Source organism: Caloenas nicobarica, chromosome 6 (genome assembly GCF_036013445.1).
Source record: "Caloenas nicobarica isolate bCalNic1 chromosome 6, bCalNic1.hap1, whole genome shotgun sequence".
In the NCBI taxonomy this organism is placed as follows: Eukaryota; Metazoa; Chordata; class Aves; order Columbiformes; family Columbidae; genus Caloenas; species Caloenas nicobarica.
Genome location: NC_088250.1, coordinates 16,360,366 through 16,383,518, shown reverse-complemented (window position 1 = coordinate 16,383,518; position 23,153 = coordinate 16,360,366). Strand labels below are relative to the sequence as shown.

At 44.7% G+C, this 23,153-nt stretch overlaps 1 protein-coding gene across 5 annotated transcripts in view; it reads left to right on the top strand.

Annotated features, from left to right (window-relative positions):
- The window catches only part of ITPRID2 (ITPR interacting domain containing 2), a 57,839-nt gene that overhangs the window by 14,969 nt on the left and 19,717 nt on the right, over nt 1–23,153 (top strand). For 2 of the 5 annotated variants that reach the window (XM_065638045.1, XM_065638047.1), the window contains exons 1-10: nt 788–880; nt 1,065–1,319; nt 1,459–1,507; nt 6,971–7,020; nt 7,871–7,927; nt 10,394–10,430; nt 11,753–11,851; nt 12,373–12,581; nt 13,479–14,173; nt 17,776–17,848. In XM_065638045.1, coding sequence (XP_065494117.1) covers nt 1,115–1,319; nt 1,459–1,507; nt 6,971–7,020; nt 7,871–7,927; nt 10,394–10,430; nt 11,753–11,851; nt 12,373–12,581; nt 13,479–14,173; nt 17,776–17,848 — 1,474 coding nt within the window. In that variant the 5' untranslated portion in view covers nt 788–880; nt 1,065–1,114. Of the gene's footprint in view, nt 1–631; nt 706–787; nt 881–1,064; nt 1,320–1,458; nt 1,508–6,970; nt 7,021–7,870; nt 7,928–10,393; nt 10,431–11,752; nt 11,852–12,372; nt 12,582–13,478; nt 14,174–17,775; nt 17,849–23,153 lie in introns of those variants that run through there. The other 3 variants (XM_065638046.1, XM_065638048.1, XM_065638049.1) reach the window with 3 other exon arrangements.

Genomic DNA, 23,153 nt, shown 5'->3' with positions numbered 1-23,153 from the left:
TTTGCTGGGTTTTTGGTTGATTCTGGTTGCTTGAGTTTATCCTGGACCAGATGATAATGGCTTCAAGTGAATCTAAGATGCTAACAGGTGTAATTTGGTATTGCCAATGTCCCTGCAGACCTGTGCCTCTGCTCAAGCAGAGGCTTCCCTGATTTACCACCCCTGAAAACAAGACACAAAGCTGTGTGTGTCCAGCCAACTTACTTGTACTGTCTTGTGCCTTCCCTCTTCCCCGAAGAAAAAAAAAGTCACAAATACTCTTCTACCTGCTTTGCGTATGTTTTGGGTTGCAAACATCCCTTGCATGCCCGCGACTGGCCGGCTAGGCCAAGGCCGAGGAGCGCCGCTGAGCCCAGCCAGGCTCAGCCTTGAGCCCAGCCAGGCTCAGCCTTGAGCCCAGCCAGGCTCAGCCTTGAGCCCAGCGCGGCTGGTGCAGGGTGCCCTCCCAGGGGGCCGCAGCCCTCCCGCCCCTTGCCCGGCCGCGCTGCCCCAGCAGCGACCAGCCCGACGCCCCGACCCCGCATCCCTGCCCGGCCGGTGCGGCGCGGGCGGCCCCGGCAGGACGGGAGCTGCCGCCGGCCCCGCTGCCATCACGTGGCCGCCGAGTCGTCTTCCCGCAGCGGTATGAGGAAGTCGGAGCTGCCGCCGCCGTCCGCAGCCGGGGCGGGCGCTGCCTCCGCCGCCTCCCCGCGGCGCGATATGTGAGTGAGTACCCGTGGGCGGCGGCGGGCCGGGCCGACCCCCGCCCAGCCCCCTGCCCTCCCGCTGCGTCCCGGGCGGCGGCGGGAGCCGGGCGGGCCCCGCGGGCTGCCGGCGGCGGGGCCGGGGCTGGCAGCTGTGCGGCCGGGAGCGGCCGGCCGGGGGAAGCCGGGGGGCGGCGGTGAGTGGGTCTGGGGGCGGGCTGGGCTGTGATCGCGGGTGGGTGTGTGTGCGGGGGATGGTGAGCGCGGGGCGGGGCGGTGTCGCTCCCCCGGGGCTGCGCGGACAGCGGCCCCGCGCCCCCCGGCGGCCCGTCTCCGGTGGCGGCCCCCGGACGGACGGCACGGCTCCCCTTCCCCCGGCAGGCTGGCTCTCTCCGGCACTCGCCTTCCGGCGTGAAGCCCCCGCCGTCCCGATGGAGGAGCCCCCGGCGGCGGAGGAATGGCAAGGGGCGACCCAGAAGAGGAAGGCCTGGGCCAAGAGCCGGGACTCCTGGCAGGCGTCGGAAGCGGAGGATTTCTCGGCAGCGGCGGCGGCAGCCCGCAGCGAGGAGGAGGAGGAAGAGGAAGAAGAGGAAGAGGATCTTGCCAGCGGAGAGCTGCCGCTGGCCGCAGAAGCAGGTCAGCGCCGGGAGCGCGGCGGGGCTGGGGCCGCAGCCCGCGGACCCCTGGGACCCCCGGGGCCCCCGGCAGCGGGAGCGGCCCCTGACGGACGGGCTGTTACTGACGGTCGGCTTTTCTCTCCTGCTCTGCCCTTAAGGTCACAGCGTTCCCAACGAGAAGATCGCGATATGGCTGAAGGACTGCAGGTGGGTGCTCCCGCCGACCCTGCCCCTGTCCTGCCGCACCGCTGCGGCTGCCGCCGGCGGGTCACTACGGGGCCGGAGCCCGCGGTCCCCAGGCGGGTGGCGGGTCGGGCAGCTCCCGCGTAGGGGAGAGGAGGAAATCTCGGCGGCGGCCTCACCCGCGGGTTGTCATGGGCATCTCTGCGCTCTGGAGCGCTGTTTGTCATCGGTGCTGCCAGAAGCCTTCTTGGAGCATAAGTACCCTTCGGTCTTACAGGGGTTATACCCTCAGTTGGGGCTACAACAGGAGCAGTGGCGTGTGTATGTGTGGCTAGGGAAGAGCTGGCTTTGGCACCTTTTCTTTTCTTGGTGTCTCATGTAACGGAGCTGAAGACTTTCAGCCGCTGAGGGGGACCTTAGTTTAGGGTAAGGTTAGTGGTGTTGGTTTGGAAGCTGCTCTGTTTCTTACAGAGGGGCTCCAGTTGAAAGCCTCCGGTTGCCTTGTCGGGTTTTTCCTGCAGACTTAAAGAAACAGAACTTACATGGTAATGCCCTCTGTGCTTAGGGGTCTTGAAGAGTGATGGCACAATTTAAGCTAACCTGATTTGTCCAAGTCTCTCTCCTTTTCTGCCATATGGACCGACATCCTTAATTTGCGATGTGGTGTATATATCCCGTGTTTCTGTTACAAAATATTTCCCTGGTGTTTGGAATGGGCTCATGACATTACTTTTTCTTCATCCTCAGTCACACAAAAGTGTAAATGCTACATCCAGTAGCATTTTGTCCCATCTTTTTCTCTATTCAATCCTAGCAGCCCTTGGAGCCAGAATTGACAGGGGAAGCTAACAATTAGCTTTCAAGTAGTTGACAATGACATTTCAAGGCCTCCTCTACTTGATATTTCTGATTTCCTTCTCGTTTTGAGAGCAGCTACATTAAGATGAAAATTTAATTCTGAGATTAGCTGTGCTGTTGCGATCTTTTTATCCAGTAAGCGGCTGAGCTGAGCTTAGTCCCGTAACTGAAGTGTGGGTTGCTTTATAGCTACAGGGTCCTTGGTATAGTTTTCCTTGGATCTTTACAGGCTGTGCCTTGGAGGGGGTTTTGGCAGCTAGCAGCTTGAAATCGTACTGTGTCCCTAAAATGCGATGTTCAGATCTGCCAGGCCATTCTTCCAGAATGTCAGAATGGGAGACTTTTCTGACTTCACCTGAAATCTGATATCCTGTTGGTCTGGCAAAGTATATCCTTAAAAATAAGTGTTATGATCTCAATGCTTTATTAGAAGTATGTTTGGAGCAGAGAGGGCAAAAACTGGAGGAGTGAAGGGGGAAGAGGCCCATGAGGGAGAAATTCTTCCTAATGCTGCAGTGCTGCTTCTCTCCGTATCTGCAGGATTTCTGTCTAGAACCTTCCCTGGCCCTGTCACCCTTACCTTGTCCATACAGAATTTAAGGAATAGCACAAAACTGCAAACTGACAACATGAACACCTAATAGATGGTAACAAATCTTGAATAGTAACACGAAGCTTGTGGTTTTATTCATGTGCTATGGAAACTATCTGTTGCTAAGACTGGCACCAAATGCTTCTGTGGAATATGTTTGCATCTCTGGTAGTTGATTCGCAAAATATGGGAATCTTATTTTATACTCTATTTCCATATTTTACACATAAGGAAATAAAGCCCGAATTTACCCTTTTGCTAATACAGAGATGCAAATTTAATTAATGCATGTTTGTGAAACTCGTTGTGGCCTTTCCACGGAAGTCTTTTAAAGCATAGCTATCCAGTGTTGTAAATCTTTTCAGAAGAATCTTGTGTTCTCCTCAGATAAAATTTGCTTTTTTCTAAAGAGCTCTTAAACTGTTAAGCTGTTGAGACTGGAGTTAGCCCCTGACTTTGTGATGTGCAGAGCGTGTGCATACACGGTTCAATCTGGGAGGTGCAATCCCAGCTGCCTGGAGCAGTCCCTTGTGTTTTACAAATGCAAATGATTTCTTCTTTTTTTTTTTGTATCTAATATACATGCAAGCAGCAGCTAGTATGTGCAGTAAAATGATTATACAACTTGTATGATTATAGAGTGACTACATGTATTTAAACCCTGATCCGATTGTCTCTTGATAACAATGTATATAGGAAAAGAGGACAGGGTATTGTTTGAAAACGAATAGTTAAAAACAACAGTTGTTGTGAAATTTGCAATTGTTGTCTTCCCTGATAATTCTTATTTGTTTAATAACACTGTTTTTGTTGTAGAGCTTTAATTGCTACAATGCATGGGCAACAGATGCAGACTGAGCTTCTGTTTCTGGCCCATTGCACCACATCATTCTTAAGAGTTAGCTCTGTTGCAAAAATATAATCATTACTACAAGTGAAGATTCAGTTACTAAAATAAAGTATTTTCTCTGTTATGTATTTTCTGAAAGCAGTCCTTCCCATTTTGTCTATAAGATTTTGTGAAATGTACATCAGAAGAAAATTAGCACTTTTAAAATTTCATTTTCTGTTTTGAGTTGGCAGCAGCACAAAAAAATGTAATATCAACCTGCTGCATAAAGAGATCTGCTTATAAGATTTATTCCTTTGTTTGTTTCCAAAAGCATCAACAGTGTTATAATATGGATAAAAAGAATTACTAGTTGTCCCTTGGTATTCGGGTTAGCAGTTTGGGTCTCTTATTACTTGGCATCTATGTTTCACATCTGCTTTGGAGGAGAGAGGAGTGTGCCTAAGATCACATGCTATTTAACTTGGTAGACACGTGTTTGTTTCTTTTCTTTTTGTTTTGTTTGTTTAAAAAAACCCCAACAGCAAAACCAAAAAAGGCAAGTATGTATCACACTGTAATAAGAATTATGATGGCTTAAGAAATGTCAGATGTTACCCAGAGTTTCTGGTTCATTCATGTTTTGGGAATCACCTGCCTTTGAGAAAGGCATCCTTTTCTCTCCCCCCAGTATTTTGAAAAGGCATTTTGAAGTAATAAGAAAGCTTACAAAGTTTTCAGTTTTAACTCTTGTATAGCTAAGACAGGAAACACAGGCGTTTGTATTATACTGATAGAAAAGAAACATTTTTTGACGACTCCATGGTGATGTGTATTATTTTGATTCACTGTATTTAAACTCTTCCAGCAATACAGGGGATGCGGGAGGTATTTAGGAGCCATCTCCTGTAGATACGCAGGAAGTGAGTTCTTGAAATGCCTCAGAAAGAAGAGATTTTTTTGCTTCAAGTTTAAAATAAACATGGCTCCTGCCCAATTAATGCTTTAAAAGCTGAGGTCTAAACGCTTTTACAGCACAGTACAAAACCCTCATCCCATTCCTGAAGACCACCCTACCACAACTGGTAGCTGAGCAAGCCAGCCTCTGGGATGAGAAGAAGCCTTGAGGCTCCATATGCCCCTCTTACCTGCTTGGTACCCATGGCAATGTAGGCATTGAGAGTTCATTCACTTCTTTTGTAGACTGATACTGAGATAAGTTATTGCCATATGTGTTAAAATACAATAGTAAATGAGTGAACACAAATGGAAAACTGCAGGATCCTGTGATCCAGGCACACACCCGCTCACTTGCTCTTTGCTCTGGCTGGGCTCTGGTTGCTCTTGGCGTCCCCAGCTGCTGTGTGAAGGCTGCCGGGACGTGCTGGGGCCCTGCCGTGATGCACCTCCGGCGGGGAGATCTTGTCCCGAGGGCCCAGCAGATGGAAAGGTCCCAACCTTCCCCAGCGCACGAGGCTGCTCCGAGACAGAGCTGGCCAACCCGGCTCGTGGGCCTCGCCGGTGACAAACAGCTGCCCATGCTGTCGTCCAAGAGGATTTTGTCTGTGGTATTTGTCCCGTGTTTAAACATGCGTCTAGTTCTTAAATGAAAGTTTTCCAAAGGCAGGAGGTGTCAGGCAGCTGTGCCTGTGTGCAGCAATGCAAGCAGGGCAGCAGATGGGCGGTTGACGGGGCTGCTTTTCCGGTAGCTGCTAACATGCTGTAGAGGTGACAGGCTTAACTTCTGAAAGAAAATGCCCGCTTTGGTGGTTGCTTTTACCATTTTTCTGACAGCTGGTGCATGCAGCACTGACCTCGGTTGTCAAAGTCACTGCCAGCAAGCTTCTGTATCTGAAAGGTAGAGACGTTGAAGTAGCCACCAGGGAAGGAGGGGGAGAAGGGTGGGAGCGCACCCATCAAAGCCAGAGAGTAAACAACTGGCATAGTTATTACCTCGGAACATAAGGCTTCTTGTAGCGTGACAGGTTCAGACAATATGCCCTAAGTTTTTTCAAACCCTGAGAGGACAGACACGCCAAAACCCGGGAGATCCGAGCCTGGGCAGTCTCTCCTGTCACCTGAAACACGCATGTGCGCCTGGGTGCTCTCCTGCTTGCCTTGGCCTCTCACCACGCTGGTCTTTGCTTTGCAGAAGACATGTTGATGTGAGCTTGCTCCCTGTCAGCAGGCCACAGGTGGAAAGAGTGAACTCTTTTCAGAGAGGAAAGAAAAAAAAAAAGGTTGTGAAATGTTAAGGTCTGTTAGAAAGGAGAGATGCAAACTTTCCTTGCTTAATTTGGCTGTGGCACCAAAACAAATACTGTATCAGAGCACTGTTTACTTTCAGCTCTTTGGGCAGGTTTATGCATTTGTCTAATTAAAAACCCAAATGAAACATACATAATACAGGCACATAAATCATCTGCTTTCCCCTTCTTTACGAGTATTATATTTCTGAATTTGTTTTGGGCTTTGAGAGTTAATGCTGCACTACTTAATAGTGACAGGCCTTTGGTTAAACACATCTCAGAGACAAGATGTGGAAACATCCAGCTAATGTCAACAAGTGTAGCGTGAGCCCAGAAAGGGATTGGACCTGCCATTTCAGTGGTTGCTGCTGCTCCATTTGGGCACCACGAGGTTCAGCAAATCCCCTGCCTTTCAGGGGGCAGCAATAGGAGGGATCATTCAAACAAGAGCCAACCTAAAGAGCCTGCGAAGTATCAGAACTGGCAAGTGACAGCTGACATAGCTGTCAAGATTTTTATCTTGTTTCTGATCACCCAAAACAGCTTTTCACCCCTCTCTTCAAGAAGTTTTAAACGTGTAGAAAAATGGCAACAGTTTTTGTTGTATAAATGAGATCAAATCAAGTCATTCAAAAACCTGTGCTCATTTTTTTCTGGGTGTTCTGCTGAGAAGCCCGTTATCTTCCTTGACAGAGGGCTGGTGACCCTAAAGCTTTGCCACTGACTGGTATCTGAGCATTGCAGTTATTATTAACCTGTTTTGGTTTTTTTCTCTACAAGGCGTATTTGTTCAGAGGGCTGGGGATTGTTTAGGAAGTAATTGCCTGTCCTCAGATGTTTGTGCTTTCTGGGGGCGGAGGGAGGGACAACTGCTGCTATCACAAGCTTGTTACACACTGTAAGGAAGGACATGAAGCAGCAAGTTTTTAAAGTCTTATTAATCTCTTCTGTGGTTTCAGAACGCCTCTGGGAGCCTCCCTGGATGAGCAAAGCAATCCTCTGTTGAAGGGTAAGGAAAGGCTTTACCTACTGAAATCTCTCTTGCTGGGAACTGTGCTTCCATGGATGTTCACCTGAGACCTCAGCTCTCTAGCAGCAGCGCGAACCACAGCCTGGTTGGTGTTGCCGAGTTGTTCTTGCTGTGAAGCAGTTGTGCCCGAGAAACTGGAGAAGCGGGAAAAGATCCCGAATGATTCTTCCTGGAGAGTTTAGTAAGCCCTAAACCAAAAACCCCAAAATGTGCACAGCGGGGGGGTTGCAATTTCCTCTCTGAGCTGGCGAGCATTAGGCAGTCTCTGTCTCTTGAAACTTTGGTTGCCACACCTGAAAATTTTACTATCTGAGCAGGGCTGGATACTAAAGTTCAAAGTACAGTGAGAATGTGCAGGTAGTGACAGGGTGCAGAGGAATTACTGGCTGTGCCTGGAGTCTTCGCTTCAACTCAGTCTGGTACAGGGAGAGAGAGGGGGATGCCTAAGCTGGACTGGGACTCTGGATCCCCTTGGTAAGATGTCTGGAGGATAGATACATTTGTGCCTTCTGCTCCTAAATTGTTGGGTGGTACCTCTAGTTTCCCACGTGCGGTTAATTTGCTGTAGGTTGACTTGGGGGTGTTTCTGAGCACAAAACTAAAGCATTGTTATAGTAATTCTCTTTCAAAATAATTCTTCTATGTTCTCAAATGTAACTTCTCACTTCTTAGTGCTTTTTTAGTGTTTGAGTAATGCAGGAATTGTAAATATAGCCTGGTTGTAGCCTGTTGTATCAACTGAAGTGTCTTGCTAAAATCTTTAGTTAAGCTGTTGAAAAGAAGACACTGAAGCATTCTAGTTGTTGAACTGCTAACTGTACGATTTCAGGCATGCTGGTGAGAAATGGAGGAAGTTTTGAAGATGACTTATCCCTGGGAGCTGAAGGTGGGTGTGGCAGGATTATGACTCTTTTTCTAAAAAAAAAATAGTTTAGTCATCTGATTTTTTATTTTGAAAGATCGCATTCCCCTTCTGGTCAAAGACAGTTGATAAAGCTGGCTAGAAAACCTGCATGAAGCACATAGAAAAATACAGGAGGATTTGCTTTTTGAGTTTATTAGACTGTCGCTGGTGTTAAACATTCTTGTCTAACCCGAAGGTCAGAGGCAGCCCTGAATTTGCTTCTGCCCTCTCATTCTAATGCTCACAGCGGCAGCACAGCCTGCAGTACTCACTGAGGCTGTGAGAAGGTGGTTTCTCCTACTTGCTCTTCTTGTCCATGGGTTACTCTTGGCAGCTGTGCATGCCCCACTTCCCCTGAATCCCTTGGAACTGGCATGTGCAGGCTTTTGAAAGAAGAGATGAAATTCTGTCAGCCAAGAGGCAAACCCATTAAGGGCTAAGTGCTTTTAAAAATGAAAAGCACCAAAGCTAAGTAAGTACTTTGGATCAGCCATGATATACACTTTGCTGTCACTAGCTGCTTGCCTTTCGTTTTTTAAGGGGAAGAGATGCGTGTCTGTTTGTGGTGGACTTCTTTGCTGGAAAAATACTTTTAACTTCTCTGTTGATCATGGGTTAGAGGTGTCCATAAACAAAAGCACTGTGGACCCTGTTCTAACAGCAGCATCTTGAGACAAAATAGCAAAAAACAGTCTCACAAAGGAGATTCTGGGGTTATCTGCAGGATAGGGAATAAAAGACAATATCTTTGTCAAAAAAAAAAAAAGGTAAAACCACTTCCCCCCTTTAGCTTTTAACGTTTTTTGAATTACAGTTTTTGCAATAGTGTCAGAACTTGTATAGTAGACAGCGCTTTTTTTTCCACAGCAGTCTTACCAGTGGTGTCAAAGTAGTGGGACAGGGTCTGGAGGAAGGAAATATCTTTAATTTTTAAAGATTCAAGACTTCTAAGGAAAACAGTTGATCTGATAATTACCTTGATCTGATAATGATGGAGACACAGTAAATGAGTCCCTTACTGCAATAGATTAAATAGGATTAAATTTTCTTTTTGACAGTCTTTTCTGCTTGTTAGATTGCCTACAGTACAAGGATTTCATAGAAAAATTTTAACAATAATCCAAGCTCTGAGCATATGGAAAATAAGACAAGAGTCAGTATATTTTAAAACATCATGTCACTTTTTTCTTTTCAGTGTTTTCCCTTTATCATTCCTTGGTTTTTATGAGCCTTTAGCATGATTTAGGCAGAAGGTCGTTTCTCCCCTTTTCAGATGACAAAGATTCCAATCCTAGAATCGCTAGTTGATTTTCCTGGGTAAAGATGCGGGTGTTTCTGCAGAGCTTTGTTTCCCCGTCTGAGAACAAGGGGACAACAGAGCTGGTTGGCACAGGGCTGCGTGCCCTGCCAGACAGACGGCCCTGCTGAGGCTGGTGTGAATGTCTGCCCTTGTGCATCCATCGCTGCCCGAATCCAGAAACAAGCCAGAGCCCTGTGCAGATGGCACGGAGGGCATCGGGCATGGCCCTGTAACCCCAGACCCTACTGAGCTCTTAAAGTCCATGGTTTAGCTGTTCACACCAGTCACCAGCTAATCCATATAGATAGGTTTACCTTCGTATTATAGGCAAGAATATTAAAAAAAAAAGGTGTGGCATATCTGTTTTGTATATGTTTAAGTTTCCTCTTGACGCCTCTGAAAAGAAAGGGGAGGTGGTGAGGTTTCCATGTTTGCTCTCTGTTGGTGACTGTGCCCCCTGGCACAGCAAGTTGAGATGCGGAGTTTTCCTGGCAGCGTGTTTGACACCATTCTGCTCTTTTCGTAGCTGATTCTGAGGGCTGCTACAGCATATGCACACTCCGTGTCTGTCTCCTGGGGCAAGTTTGTTAATGTTGACTCGCCTCTTCGGGGATTCCATAATTTAAGGCTGGTGCTCAACTCTCTGGCTTGACAGGGTGTTGATTTTCTGAAAGAATAGTGCTGCCTGGGGTGTTCCCGTGTGGAGCTGTGCTGATCCACCTGCCTTTCGTGTATGTTTTACTTTCTCTACAGTAGCAATTCTCCCATGCCTGCTTCTCCTCCTCCCCTTCCTGCCCAAGAACAGCCCTGCAGCTGGTAATTGCTTCTTCAATTGCAAAGCAATAAAATGGTTTATATAACAATTACTAGCTTACCACATGTAAGATTTCAAGTTAATGTGATTAGTGACAGTATGTAAGCACGTCGTCCATGTGAGATTTTAGTTTAAACAGAGCCTGAATAAACCAGATTGTCTTTCTATCAGCTGTATACTAGAAACACTGGACAATCACATTTATATGGGAAGAGAAAAACCTGGCTTATGTGGGAGTATTGGTAAATGTGCTCACTGCCTGCTTCTTCATACCTGTTGTGGAAAGTGTAATTCTGAAGAGGTCTGTGTGTAACTTCTTCTTGTTTCTCTACAGCTAATCATCTACGGAGTGACACCCAAATGGAGACATGGTAAACTTCTTCTTTTGTTATTGTTTACTTCAAAGAAATATTTATACTGAAGTGCAGGAGGAAGAGGGAGCAGTGGAAGTTGTGGAGGCTGCATCAGAGCTAAAGCTCCTCTGGTCATGTCAGCTTATGTGAGAGGGAGAGAGAAGACCCAGATAGCACAGAAATAGTCATTAAGAAATGCAGAAAAAACCCAGATTTTTATTCTTCCAGCAAACCTGAGTAGATTTTGGGGTAGCAGGAGGAAAATGGAGAAATGCCAAATCTGAGTAACCTAGTATGATTTACCTTCTTTGCCTTACTGACCCTTGCCATTTCAGAAATTTTGAGGGAAAATTAGTTTTACTTTTCAGACCAGATATCCTTTGGGAGAGGGAAGAAAAGACTGAAAGTGCCTGCTTTATAGGGAAATCTTCTAAATGAAATGTGCTGTGACTGAAACCCCTGTTGAGACTTCAGCAAGTGCCAGCATAGCCCATGTGGGCAGCATCCTCGCTACTTCTCCTGAGCCAGGCCCAGTAAATGTGCTTTTAGGTGAATCCACTGTCATCTTTGGTTTCTCGGTCGTTGTTCTGTTGTGTGTGTCTCTTAGGATTTGTACAGTAAAATTCACCCTGGGAAAGTTTGTCCCCCAGAGAGATTGTCAGTAACGGTACGTTTGAGACTGAGGTACCACCTAATGCTGAGGCGGCTTCTCCAGACGCAGGGAGGAAATAGTTTGGGATTGGGAAAGAAACCGGCCGGCAGTCTTGGTTGGAGCTCATCTTGCTCCATTTCCTCCCCTCTGGAGCCTCTTCAGCTTCCCCGGCCGCTGCTGGGACGGCTCGCAGCCTTGCGTGGGTGGCAGTCAAGGGTGAGGGGGAGCCGGGTACCTGAGGCACGGAGAGGTGGTCCTGCCATGGAGAGCTGGTCCTGCCATGGAGAGCTGGTCCTGCCATGGAGAGGTGGTCCTGCTGGAGGAGGCAGTGGCGTGGAGAAGGGCAGGGAGAGGCAGGACAGGGCAGCTCAGCAGAGGCTGGGCTTCCTTGCTGGAAGAGGGTGGGATCGGGGAGGGTGGGGCAGCAAGGGGAGATCAGGGGGTTGTTTATTCAGCTTGCATTTGCCTTCAGATTCTTACCGTCTATGTACATTTTTACTGAGGCGTCCCAGGGTTCGCTTTTGTTATTGTATTTCAATAAATGACATGGCTAATATAAACCAGATAACACTGAAAGGGAAAAGAGAAATTCAGCAGCGCTGGAGGCTTAGCTCTCCTCCGAGACAGAGACCTGAGTCCCTGAGCAAAAGGGCTTTATCGCAGGGGTCTTCTCTGTTTGTGTTGACAGCAATGGTGTGCTGGCGAAGGAGAGGAGGCTGCAGTTCCACCAGAAAGGGAGAAGTATGAACTCCTCCGGGTCTGGAAAAAGCAGCGCGACTGTTTCAAGGTAAGAGAGTCCTATGCTTTGAAGGTCATGGCGCAGCTGAGTGGAATTTGGCTGTGTTTTGCTGGCAAAACTTAGTTCTTCTGTTCCTCAGTTAAATGGACTTGGCTTGATTTATGTGCATTGTTGCATTAAGTAGCCGAGAAGGGAATTTTCATTTGATCGCTTGAAAAACTGCTATTTGGTTTTAGTTGTGGTTTGCAGTAAATACTAACAAATGGTTCCAAATGTTAGAAACATCTGAGATTTTAATGACATTTTAAAATCGGAGCTCTGCAGAATAAGGGCTGACTTTATAAATTACAGGATGGGATCTGAGATGTCTCTGGGCTGATGTCTCTGGTGATATGAACCGAAACTTCAGATGCAGAGATCTCCACAGTTATTTCCTAGAGTAGACTGAGCTGTAGGAGTCAAAAGTTCAATAGACCAAGCTGGCTACTGGGCTGAATTGGCAGTGTGACAGAAGGGACTGGGTCTTAAAAAGAGACAAGTAGATAGTAAACATATTTTCATTTGTCTAGTGTTTCTGAATTACTGGAGCTTTATGAGGAAGATCCTGAAGAAGTGCTCTATAACCTCGGATTTGGAAGAGATGAACCCGATATTGCTTCAAAAATTCCAGCAAGATTTTTTAATTCATCATCATTTGCCAGAGGGATAGATATCAAAGTATTTTTGAATGCCCAAATACAGCGCATGGAAGTGGAAAATCCAAATTTTGCTTTAACAAGTAAGTATGTTTTTGAAGCAAAGTTTATTTTTAAGTTCTGGAACTATGTAAACAACCTCAAAAGAAGGTGTATATCTAGTGTTCTGGCGAAACCCCTTTACAGTCTAAAGGCCAAATTTCATCCAGAATCCATAATAAAACTCTTGTTTGGTCTTAAAATGTGGCAAGAGGTGACCATCAGTGTTGTACACCTTGGGGTGAGGGGAGAGGATTTATAGTGGGGGAGGGAAATGAAAGGCATCCCGTAAGATATATTGTTTTCTGGTTTGTGTCATTCCTGCTGCTTGCTTCTAAGCTTGTCTTCTGATGTAGCTTTAGAGCACTGAAACAAATAGCAATGTCCGTCTTTTTTTTGTGTTCTTCAGTGTCTGGATGGGATTTTTGAGATGGTCAGCAGTGGCCTACTTCTGTAGTTGTTGAAATCTGGGCCAGTATTTCTATTGACTTGGACAGGAGCTTTGTTAGGTCAGTAATGAGCACTGCTGAAATGAGGGCATAGCTGAAATGTCCTCCTGTACTTGTAGATGGTGAGAGCGAGGCGTGTAACCCTTTTCTTCCTAGCACTTTGTATATTAACTTGCACTCACGTAACTGTGTCCCTTTTTCACTTTGTGAAAGCTTTCTTTGCTGTTCTTCTTGCCCCTAACACTCTTGCAAAGGTTTTTTCCATTTTTTTCATACTGCGTGGTATCACTTACGTTCTAGGACTAGGCAGTGTTCAGTCAACCTTTGGGACCCTTGATACAAGTAGGAGGAGATATAGGGTTGGGCAGAGGTTACGATGAAAAGTCCCCCTTCAGGTATGAAGAAAGAGCTGTCTCTGAGAATGCACACCATGGTGTAGAGATGGATCAACAGGTCCTCAAAAACGCTGCCTTATGTTTTTTTCTTGTGCAGGTCGTTTTCGTCAGATTGAAGTGCTTACTACTGTGGCCAATGCTTTTTCTTCTTTGTACTCTCAAGTCTCTGGGACCCCTTTGCAGAAAATCGGTAGTATGAATTCAGTGTCTTCCAGCAAAGAGGCATCCAGCCCTCCCCCTTTAAATCGCAGCAACACAGCCAGTCGGTTGATGAAGACCTTGTCTAAGCTCAATCTGTGCGGCACACAGCAAGCTGATGGTAGTGGCTGCTCAACTCCTTCACCTGTTGAAAAAGGGAAAAGTCCAGCTGAACCAGGGAGCAAGGAAAACGATGTTAAAAATGAATCTAAATTACCAAAATACTCTAAAAAGAAAGACTCTTCCTCTTTTTTGGCTACTGTAAAAGAGGAGATAGCCAATAGTCAGACAAATGCTGCGGACACACGTAAACCTGCAAACCTTCCTGCTGGGACTGATGACAAGCAAGAGGGTGCTGTGCCTCCAGCAGATGTGCCAAGCAGCAGGTTGGCAAGCGCCCAGGATAGACCATATGAAGAATCTGGTCTTTTGGACTCGCCAACCCTCAGCAGCAGTTCCAGTACATCCAACAGCAGCTCCTCGACGCAAAGGCTGCCCACGGCATCACCAAGCAGAGACCCCTGCACTCCGCTCGCAAACCCATCCATAATGAACCTAATGCTGCAGCAGAAGGACTCCTTTGAGATGGAAGAGGTAGGTGGAGATAGATGGCTTTGTTTTTGCATACAGTTTACATAACTTGCTGGCTGCCAGCAGAGGAATGTTCTTTCCTGTGTAGCTGACAGTGTTTTCTCCAGGAATACTTTGAATTCTCTGAGTGATAGGACAGTTGTCACTCTCTCTCGGTAGGCTGCTCTAATTGACCCTTTTAACAAAATGATTTTGTGCTGCTGTTGTTCCTGAGAGTCAGCAAGAAAATTCTCATTCTTTTTTTCATCGAGCTGAGGTAATTGCAGTCATTGGCAAAACTACTAGGAACTTTTCCTGTGGAAATAGATCTACCTTTGCCTTTGTATATATAAGAACCTCTGGTTTAAAATTTTTACTTTGCTTAAATTGCTAACTGGAAATCTTTCTTTTTGTTGCCTGAAAGTAAATTGAGTTTATCAATTTATATTAAGGATAAATTTGTGGATGGAGCAAGAGTGTTGGTGTATGAAAGGGAAAGGGGCCATCAAGTAAGGTGAGGTGCTTATTTTGTGCAACTTTTAGTTTTGATGGCAATCTGCAATATGTTGATTTGTTTGTTCTCTGGAAGTTGCTGTTTGATGTGCCTTTGGTTGTGGCTTAGTTACATATTCTATGCTGGCTGCCTTTTAATATTTTCATAAATGCATGTATCCATTTTTTGATTGATAATTGTCATAAAGGGGTTTTAATTCCCAGGTTCCTGTAAGTTTTTTTTTTTTAATAGGCTAGTAAGAATGCAATTTTTTTGCATAGACTCACACCTTGAATTCTAAGATCTGCCTTAACTTAAATCAGCAGATATTTAGGTGGGCATGTTTTGAAGTGGCCTTAGCAATTCAGCAGTTATCTTCTTCTGTCTATGTGAAATAGACATGTAAAATGAGGTATTGTGATTTAATTGGTGAAATGAGTGAAGAAAGTAAGTGAATAGAAAACCCCCGAAGTTCTACAGTGAAGGAGGAAATGATGATTTAGTAGATGCCATGTCCAGTGTTATATTTGCACTACAGGCTTTTGAGGCTCCTCTAGATTAACTAGTGTTGGAGCTGAAGGAACTCATTAAGTAGAAAGAGGTAATCCAGCCTCTCGTAGTTCCTGCCACTTGTTTGTGCCTGGGTATCATCACCCACATCTTGTGTGGCCATCTTCTGAATTGGAACAAAAGGCTGGTCCAGTTGAGAGGGGAAAAAGAAACCCAGTGTATTTTGATGTATTTATTTTTCCTGGCTTAGTTTTCAACTGGATAATTTCCGTATCCAGTTTGTTGTGTAGCTGCACAGATGTTTGCATTGACACAATGGGAGAGGTTGAATGGCAATGCATTTTGCTATATTCTTGATAGCTGGGCTGCTTTCACGTATCCCAGAGGAGAAATCCATTTTTTGGTACTCTTGGGCCAAGTTGAAACAACTAATTAAAAAAAAAAAAAAAGGAATGGAATTTTCCTTCAGAGTAAGTTGGACCGTAAAGGGTTATGACATGAAGAAGACTTGCTGAATTCTGCATAAGCCAAATGCAATGGGTTTGTGAAGTTTTGGTTGACACACTTTGCAATGATGCCCGTGCATAAACACAGCTGTTTTGGCAAGACCAGATGTGATGTGGCAGGAGATTGTGGTGAATTTTTGTTTATGTAATATAATACATACATATCAACTGCCGTCAGATCCCTGGGAGGGAGGGATTTGGTTTTGTTGAAGAAACTTTAGAACAATACCTGGCAGTGTGATTTTATTTGTGTGCGTCTCTAAGGAGGGTTTAATGAACAATAAAAACTGTATTAGAAACAGTGACACTAATTCCTCCCCTCATTTTCCCAGCTTGGCTCAAAGTGCATTCATTGACCTATGAAAGATGACAGATGTATCAGGAAGCTCTTTCCACACTTACGAATGACTTGGAGGTCCGGGCGCCCTTCGGAAGCCTGTGGCTGTGGAGATAGCTAGTGCAGAGTGAGTCAGGGCAGGATTTCCCCCAAACACCCACTCCTGAGCCGGCCAGTTGCAGTCCCGAAGGTCATTTACCAGCATCAGTATTGGCTGAAGGGACGGGGACGGAGAGAGGAGCCCTGCGTGCTGGCCGAGCTGCGGCCAGGATGTGTGTGCCAGCCAAGGACAGGAGGTGGGGGGGATTTAGGTGAGAAGAGGCTTTGCTGTTGGGAGGCTGAAAATTTAGCCATCAGAAACTGGGAGGTTTGAGAGAATCAAGACACCTTTCCTGGAAGGCCAGTCTGTCCAAAAGGCCTGTAAGATTACTTGCCGTTCTTTATTTTTTTATTATTGTTTTAAAAGGTGCTTTTCCTAAACATAAATGGTGAGTCCCTTCTATGCTTCCCTGCATTTGGACAAAATAAGCATTTACGCCTTTGGTACAGCCTTTTTCTCCTAAAGGAACAGAAGCATCTTGATTTATCTTGCAGGAGTAATGCCGGTCACTTATTAAAGGTGAAAAATTCAGGCCAAGTACTTCTCAAAACTCTTCTAATTAAGAAAATGCACTCTGGTGGCTGCTATACACACAGTATTCTTGCAAATATAGTTTCTTCTTTAGCCAAATACTAATTTGGGCTTAAAACCATCAGTATCCTGTTTTTGCATTTTTAAGTTGATCAAAAATGGAGATGAAAATTTCATTGCTTGGTAATTTTTAAATCAGGCAGGCAGCCCGTTAGAGGGAAGGATTGAGGGGGTAGTTGGGGTTTTTGTGCATGTAGACTTGCATGTGAACCATGAGGATTTTTTCTGTAGCACACAAAAGAGAGAACATATTCTAGCTTTTGAACTGAACAAAGGCCTCACTGTTGAGATTTTAGATGTATTCTTTTCATTGTTTGAATGGTTGTCTGAGAACTGCTTTCTTAATAAGGCTGTGTTTCACAAAGTGATTAAGTAATAGGATTAATTTTCATGTAGTTTTAAGTTTCCCAGTTGAAATCTGCATAGCTCTGAATATATTATCTTCCTTTTTTGTACTGAGGGACACAAGAAGTGTTTCCACGAGTGATGGTGTGCTGAAGTCTGGAGTAGGTTCTGGCAGGGTCTGGATACTTGGTAGGGCAGTAGGTGACAACCCTTACGTGCTGACCTCTTGATATATTTTTCTAAATGTATTTTGCTTTTTCTTTAAATTCAAGTGAGGGGCCAAGAGTGCTGAACAGAAAAGACAGTAGTAGTGTGAAGGTGGTCAAAGGTATTTTCACGTTTCAGTCTTTGATCAAAAAGGAACTGAGAACTCTCAGTAGTGTCACAGGATGCGATTTCCTGGTCCTTTTGCATTATGAATTTAACTGAAGGGAAGCCCTGTGCTGTGAGAGAGAGGTTCTGTCCTAAGGATCCCGGTTGTCATGCAGGGGCATTGCTGAGTACCTGAGAAATAATACTTTTGATTCAAGGAGGTACGATTTACTCCCTCAGTCATTATAGGCTGTTGGACTGGAGAGAAAAAAACCAAACCAAAAAACTACAACCAACCAAACCAAACCAAACCACAAAACCCCCCTCAAACAAACCCTTCCTGCACGGGCAGTGTATATAGCTTGGGCATTCTTAAGCACGGGAACGTACTCCAGTTGTCCTGACAAAATATTCATCTCCTCTTCCTGATAGATCCAGAGCACAGAAGGGGATCTGCCGCACGTTCCAGCTTCTCACCAGCTGGCAGTGACCAAGTCAAGGAAAGGTGAGTAGACTTCAACTCCTGGGAGACAGCAGTCTGCTGAGTGTCCTTCTCTCTCTGAAATGCTCATTCAGATATTTAAAACTTCTAAAATTTCTTTTCTCTTTATTTATAAAAAAGATCTGAGTTTCCTTTTCAGCTAAATCACAGAACAGTAGTGCAAAGTGGCAACCAAATTACAGGGAAGGCAACAGCCCTATAACCTCACTGGCTGTTTTCGCTTTTGTACAACCGATGATAGCTCAGAGGAACTGAAATGTTAATTCAGATTGCATGGGATTTTCTTTCTCTGGCAGATCTTGTAATTTAAGATACCCATTTAAACTAAAATTACATTGTTTTAAACCTAAATTGCATGATACGTCCAACATTTTCCTATGAGCTACTGCTCCGCCTGCAAGCCGGCTGCACAGAAGACGAGTCTCTCACACCCACATGGAAGCTGTGGTCCTGCACATGACAAACCGTGCACTGGCTCTCGTAGCTCAGTTTGTGCTCTCATCTCAAATTCTTATTTATGTATTTTATGGCTGGGGACTGGGACAAAACTGATCTTTAAGTTCATTTTGTGAATTGTTATTTGCCCACTGTTGGCAAGTGAAGTCCGTTCTTCAGCTGTTACGTGTAATTAAAGAAATAGAGCTTGTGGCACTTAGTGAGAAGCTTAGCTGTGATGCAGTTTCTTGGTGAAACATGACTAGCATCTCTAGATACTAAAGAAAGGCAGTAACACTTGTCTTAAGAAGCAGAGATCATCTTTGCTTTTTCACAAATGAACTGACAGTCTTGTGAACTGTCAGCTGAATTGCATTAACGTGGTTGAGAATGCTCTGGCCTAAGCTCTGAAAGTTACTGCCTGCTTATTAGGACAGCTTGTGCTAACTATTTCAGCAGTGTTTTGCACAACACAGCATTGCACTCACTAGTCTTCCTCTGTTACAAACGCAGGCCGCCAGGAAGGACCGCCAGAAACTGCATCTCTAACTGGTCCCAGCATTTCTCCCTTGGCTGTATTTTAAAGTTCACGTTTTACTTGATTACATGTTAAGAGCTGCACTGTTTACAGAGCAGGTCTCTTCTTTGCCTGGCCTGAGCAGTTTCAGAAAGAGCTCTTCAGAGACAGGCAACTTAAGGAACCACGAGCTGTAGTCAGGGTGGAGAAAAATACAGTTTTTCATCTTCCGAAATGCTAGTTTTGTGTTCTCTATTCCCAGTAGCTATCTTACCCTTTTCTTCCTCCATGAAATGGGGGAAAAAAAGCCAGGTGTTCCTGTGTGTACCTGCTGAAAGGTGCCAGCGGTTCTAGCAATGGGTCTTCAGTATGGCAGAAGCGGGGCGTGCTGGCGTATGTTTGCCACCCATTTCTGAATACGCTTGGCATAGATTAGCGATGACACTTTTTTATTATGCAAGTATTGCCTAGACTTCTATATGACTTGCCTAACAAGGATGTCACTGCCGATGGTAAGCCTGCACGTTTGCTAGAAGTTAGTCTGAGACCAACATTTTATTTCACCTGGGAGATATGGAAAGCTTAGGATTTTATTCTAATGGATTTCAGTAACATTGCCAAGAGGAAGAGCATTTGATGGAGAACTTATCCAGAACATTAAAAAACAGTAGTAATTTCTTTTGCAAGTTGTCCACCATGAGACAACATAGAGGCCAGTTTTGTCAGAGGGCGAGTGACCAAGTTTGAAGGCATTCAAAGTTAATAGCCACTTATTAAAAATGCGCACCGTTGTATCTGAATGTGAAATGTCATTCTCACTAGCAATCTCTTGAGGTGGGGTCAGTAAGAAATTCAAGCACTGGTCTTCTGTTGCAGTGTGATGTCAGTTGACGATCCTCATACAGACCCACCTATTTCAGTGGTGTTGACTCTACTGTACATAAGCACCCATAAACAAAAAATTTGTTCCAGATGAGTGCTTCACCTGAGGGAATACGTTTGTAACTTTTTTTTTTCATGTAGGGGTATTTCTGTGTCAATTAGCAGAGTTAGTGGCGTTTCGGCACAGACTGTTATAAACCTTGCAGTGTCATTTTACTTCTACACAGGGGAATGTGGGTGCTTCCTCTGACATTTAGAACAGTTTGTAAGGCATTTTAAGAGGGCCTATAATAAGATATAAAGTATTTGTATTTTTTTTAAGACTCTCCTACTGAAATAGTCTGGAGATATGCTTGAACAACACTGAGTCTCCTGCTGCTTAGACTCCCCATTAAAGTGTGTTTCTCATTTCAGATTGGCTTTGTTTATAAGTGGTAAGCTCAGATTTTCGAAGTGGCTTGCAAATGATTGCTTTGCTATAGTACTGTCTTTGTTTAGGGGATACAAAGAATTCTGTATTGTATTGACTAGCATGATGTACTTTTTAGGTTATGTCTTCTGAATGGTGCTGAACTGGCTTATCCATTATGCCCAAAATCGGCATTTTGTTGTTTGTTGCATGGGTTTTTTTAGGAATGCAGCAGAGAAGAATGAAAAGCTTCAGTTGCTTTGCACTAAAAGCATACAGTGCTGCTAAATGTCCACTATAAAAAAACTTACTGCAAAGTTATCTGGAAGGAAGGTTTGTTAGTTGGAAAACTAATTCTTCCTTGCATATTTATACAGCAGCACCTCCCATTCCAAAAATGCCCAACAAACAAGAAAAATATAGGTACAATGTGTAGAGAACAAAGTATTCTTGAGGCATTGTGATTTGTGAGTGTCTAGTTGCTGACATCAGTGGCCCTGTGAAATTTTGAATAGCCACAAACCTATTTCTTTTAAGGTATCTGAAACTGACAGTCAAAAGCAGTGATTAATTTCTAAAATTGTGTTCTTTAAAGTGAAGAAAGCACAACATTAGCACTTCCTGTCCTTAAGATATTATTGTATTTATGGCTCTCTGTGGGTGCAGCTCCACAGGAGATTGGAGATGGGGGAGTGAGAAGAAAACATTTGGAACAGATTTAGTATTTGTGGCAGTCTGTGCTTATCTCTCCAGAAGCTGGGAAATCCCCAGGGACACTGCAGAGTTTCTGCAGCAGGGTTCCCTACCAGGCTGCTTTTGGCAGTGCTGGGGTGCAGGGTGCGATCAGTATGGGAAAAAGGGGCAGTAGATATTTAATCCCATGATGGAATACTTTATAACTAAGTTGGGAATGTCAGTTTATTAATAATCTTGTGAAACACAAAGTACACTAGAGCTTTGCCAGTACTGCAGGTAAAAGAAACATAGATGTTACTAAAGCATCATGGGCAGTTTCCGTGTGTTTCTCCTCCTCTTCTGCGTGAGCAGTTGAGTGACACAGAAAGTCTAGGACAAGTACCTGATGGGACTATTTGGACTGGTGAGAGTGACAGTCCGTTGGTAGTTGAATATTATTTTACAATAGATTAATTATTCCATTATTTGATAGTGTTTCTCTGACAAATCTGTGCTCTCACGTTTTGTAAACTGCAGACTTGTTTCTTCATCATCTGTTCTTGTTAAAACTTTTTCAGCTTATTTGATATATTTCTGAATACCCACATTTCTCTGGCATGTGTTCAGTGCCTAAAAATATATATATATTTTTTTATGCCACTTAAAACAATAATCCAAGGGGCATTTTTGTTTGTGCTTTGTTTAGCTGGGACGTGAATGTGATTGTTCCTTCTGGTTTTGTTCATCTTGGCTCGCTCCTTTTCCCACAGTTTCCTTATTATGCTGCCTCTGGCCTTCTCCCGCTAGTTCAGATTTCCTCTACATAGTGTTGTGGACTGCAGAGTGTCAGCATTGTGCAGTGACTTTTTGCAGAAGGTACAGTTGTCTTAGTGGGGGTATGCAGGACAAGGGATGGTGCCAGATTTGCCCCTGCAGCCCAGCTTTTGGTGATGAGGTTTCTGCATCCAGGGTGAAGAGAGAAGAGCCATATCTCATCACAGGAGGCGTTTTAATCAAGATCTAAATGTAACTTTTCAGCTTTTTTAAAAAATGTTTTCATGCTTTCCCCTTGTCTGCTTGAATCTGACCAGCTGACTGGCAGTATCTGTCACGTAAGGCTGTCAAAGCATGTGCATACATAAAAAATGCTATAGTAAAAATCAGTGGTTTAGATAATTTTCTTTAGTACTGTGTGTCCAAGGAGGCCAAGAATTGATTTGAGGTGACATATATAAATTTGTTGGGCGTGGTTTGTTTGGTTTGGTGTTTGTTTTTTGTTTGTTTTGTGTGTGTGTGGGGGGGGGGGTTTAACAACTGAAAATGAGGTATTGACTGAGAAGGAAATAGAAGGGAAGGTCAATATTTTTCTTCAGCAGTAATAAGCTTCATGCACATGAAACCAGGTGCCAGCACATGCACTGATGAACTGCTTTATCGGAACTCATTGGAATCTCTCCCCTGTGGCTAAGGCTTTCACCAGTAGTGCTTTGTCCTTTTCAATTAAAATTCACCAAATAGGGAAAGAGACAGTGAGGAGGCCAAAGCAGGTGACTATTCACCTTGGAGGAGGTGGCAGCTTCCCAGCAGCCTCAGCTGTAGTGGCAGCCTGTTGATGGCATGCTCTTTCAGCTGTATTGATTGAATCAGGCAGTTAATAAGAACTGGTCCAGTTCTCAGGGAAGTCATTTCCATTGTCTTTACTGGGAGCTGGGTGGGAATGTCTGTCTTGAGGTAAAGAAGTTGTTTATCATCGCAGGATATTGTGCCTACCATGATAACAGAGCAGCAGCACAATTTGAAAGGCACTCCCTAAAAGCTGTGTGAAGTCACTGATACAGAAATTTAATGGGCAGTTCGCCTCTCCTGGTGTTCACAAGCTTCTGGGCCTGTGCAGGGTTTTATTTTTGTGTTAGTGAAATGTTCATCAAAATTAATAATGAAAAAATGAGTTCTGAAAATCCAGCAGTTTCAAAACAGTTTTCATAATGCATTCCAATGCATTGAGCTGTGAACTGGGATTAATTATATGATGACAGTTAAGTGGTTGAAGGAATGTGGGGCAAAATTCTGTGTTGAGCATCTGAGAAGACAACAGTGAGCTCTCGCCCCAGGGTGAGGAAGAGGAGACAGCAGCCTGGGGGTTGGAGACCACTGTGGTCTCATCCCATCTCCAAGCTTTTACACTTCTGTGGAGAACTATAGGTGAGACGTGGTTGTTGCCCAGGCTGCCCTCTGGCTAAGTGAAATATTTATGGTCCTGTAATGTAAGCCCTGTACCTGGTGAGTGCCTCCTGTGTCTAGCAGGGAACAAGATTTGTGCAGTACTGTACTGCAGAGCTTGCTGAGGTCTCCTTGGAAAGCAGGTTTGTGGCTATAGTGCTTCCACCAGA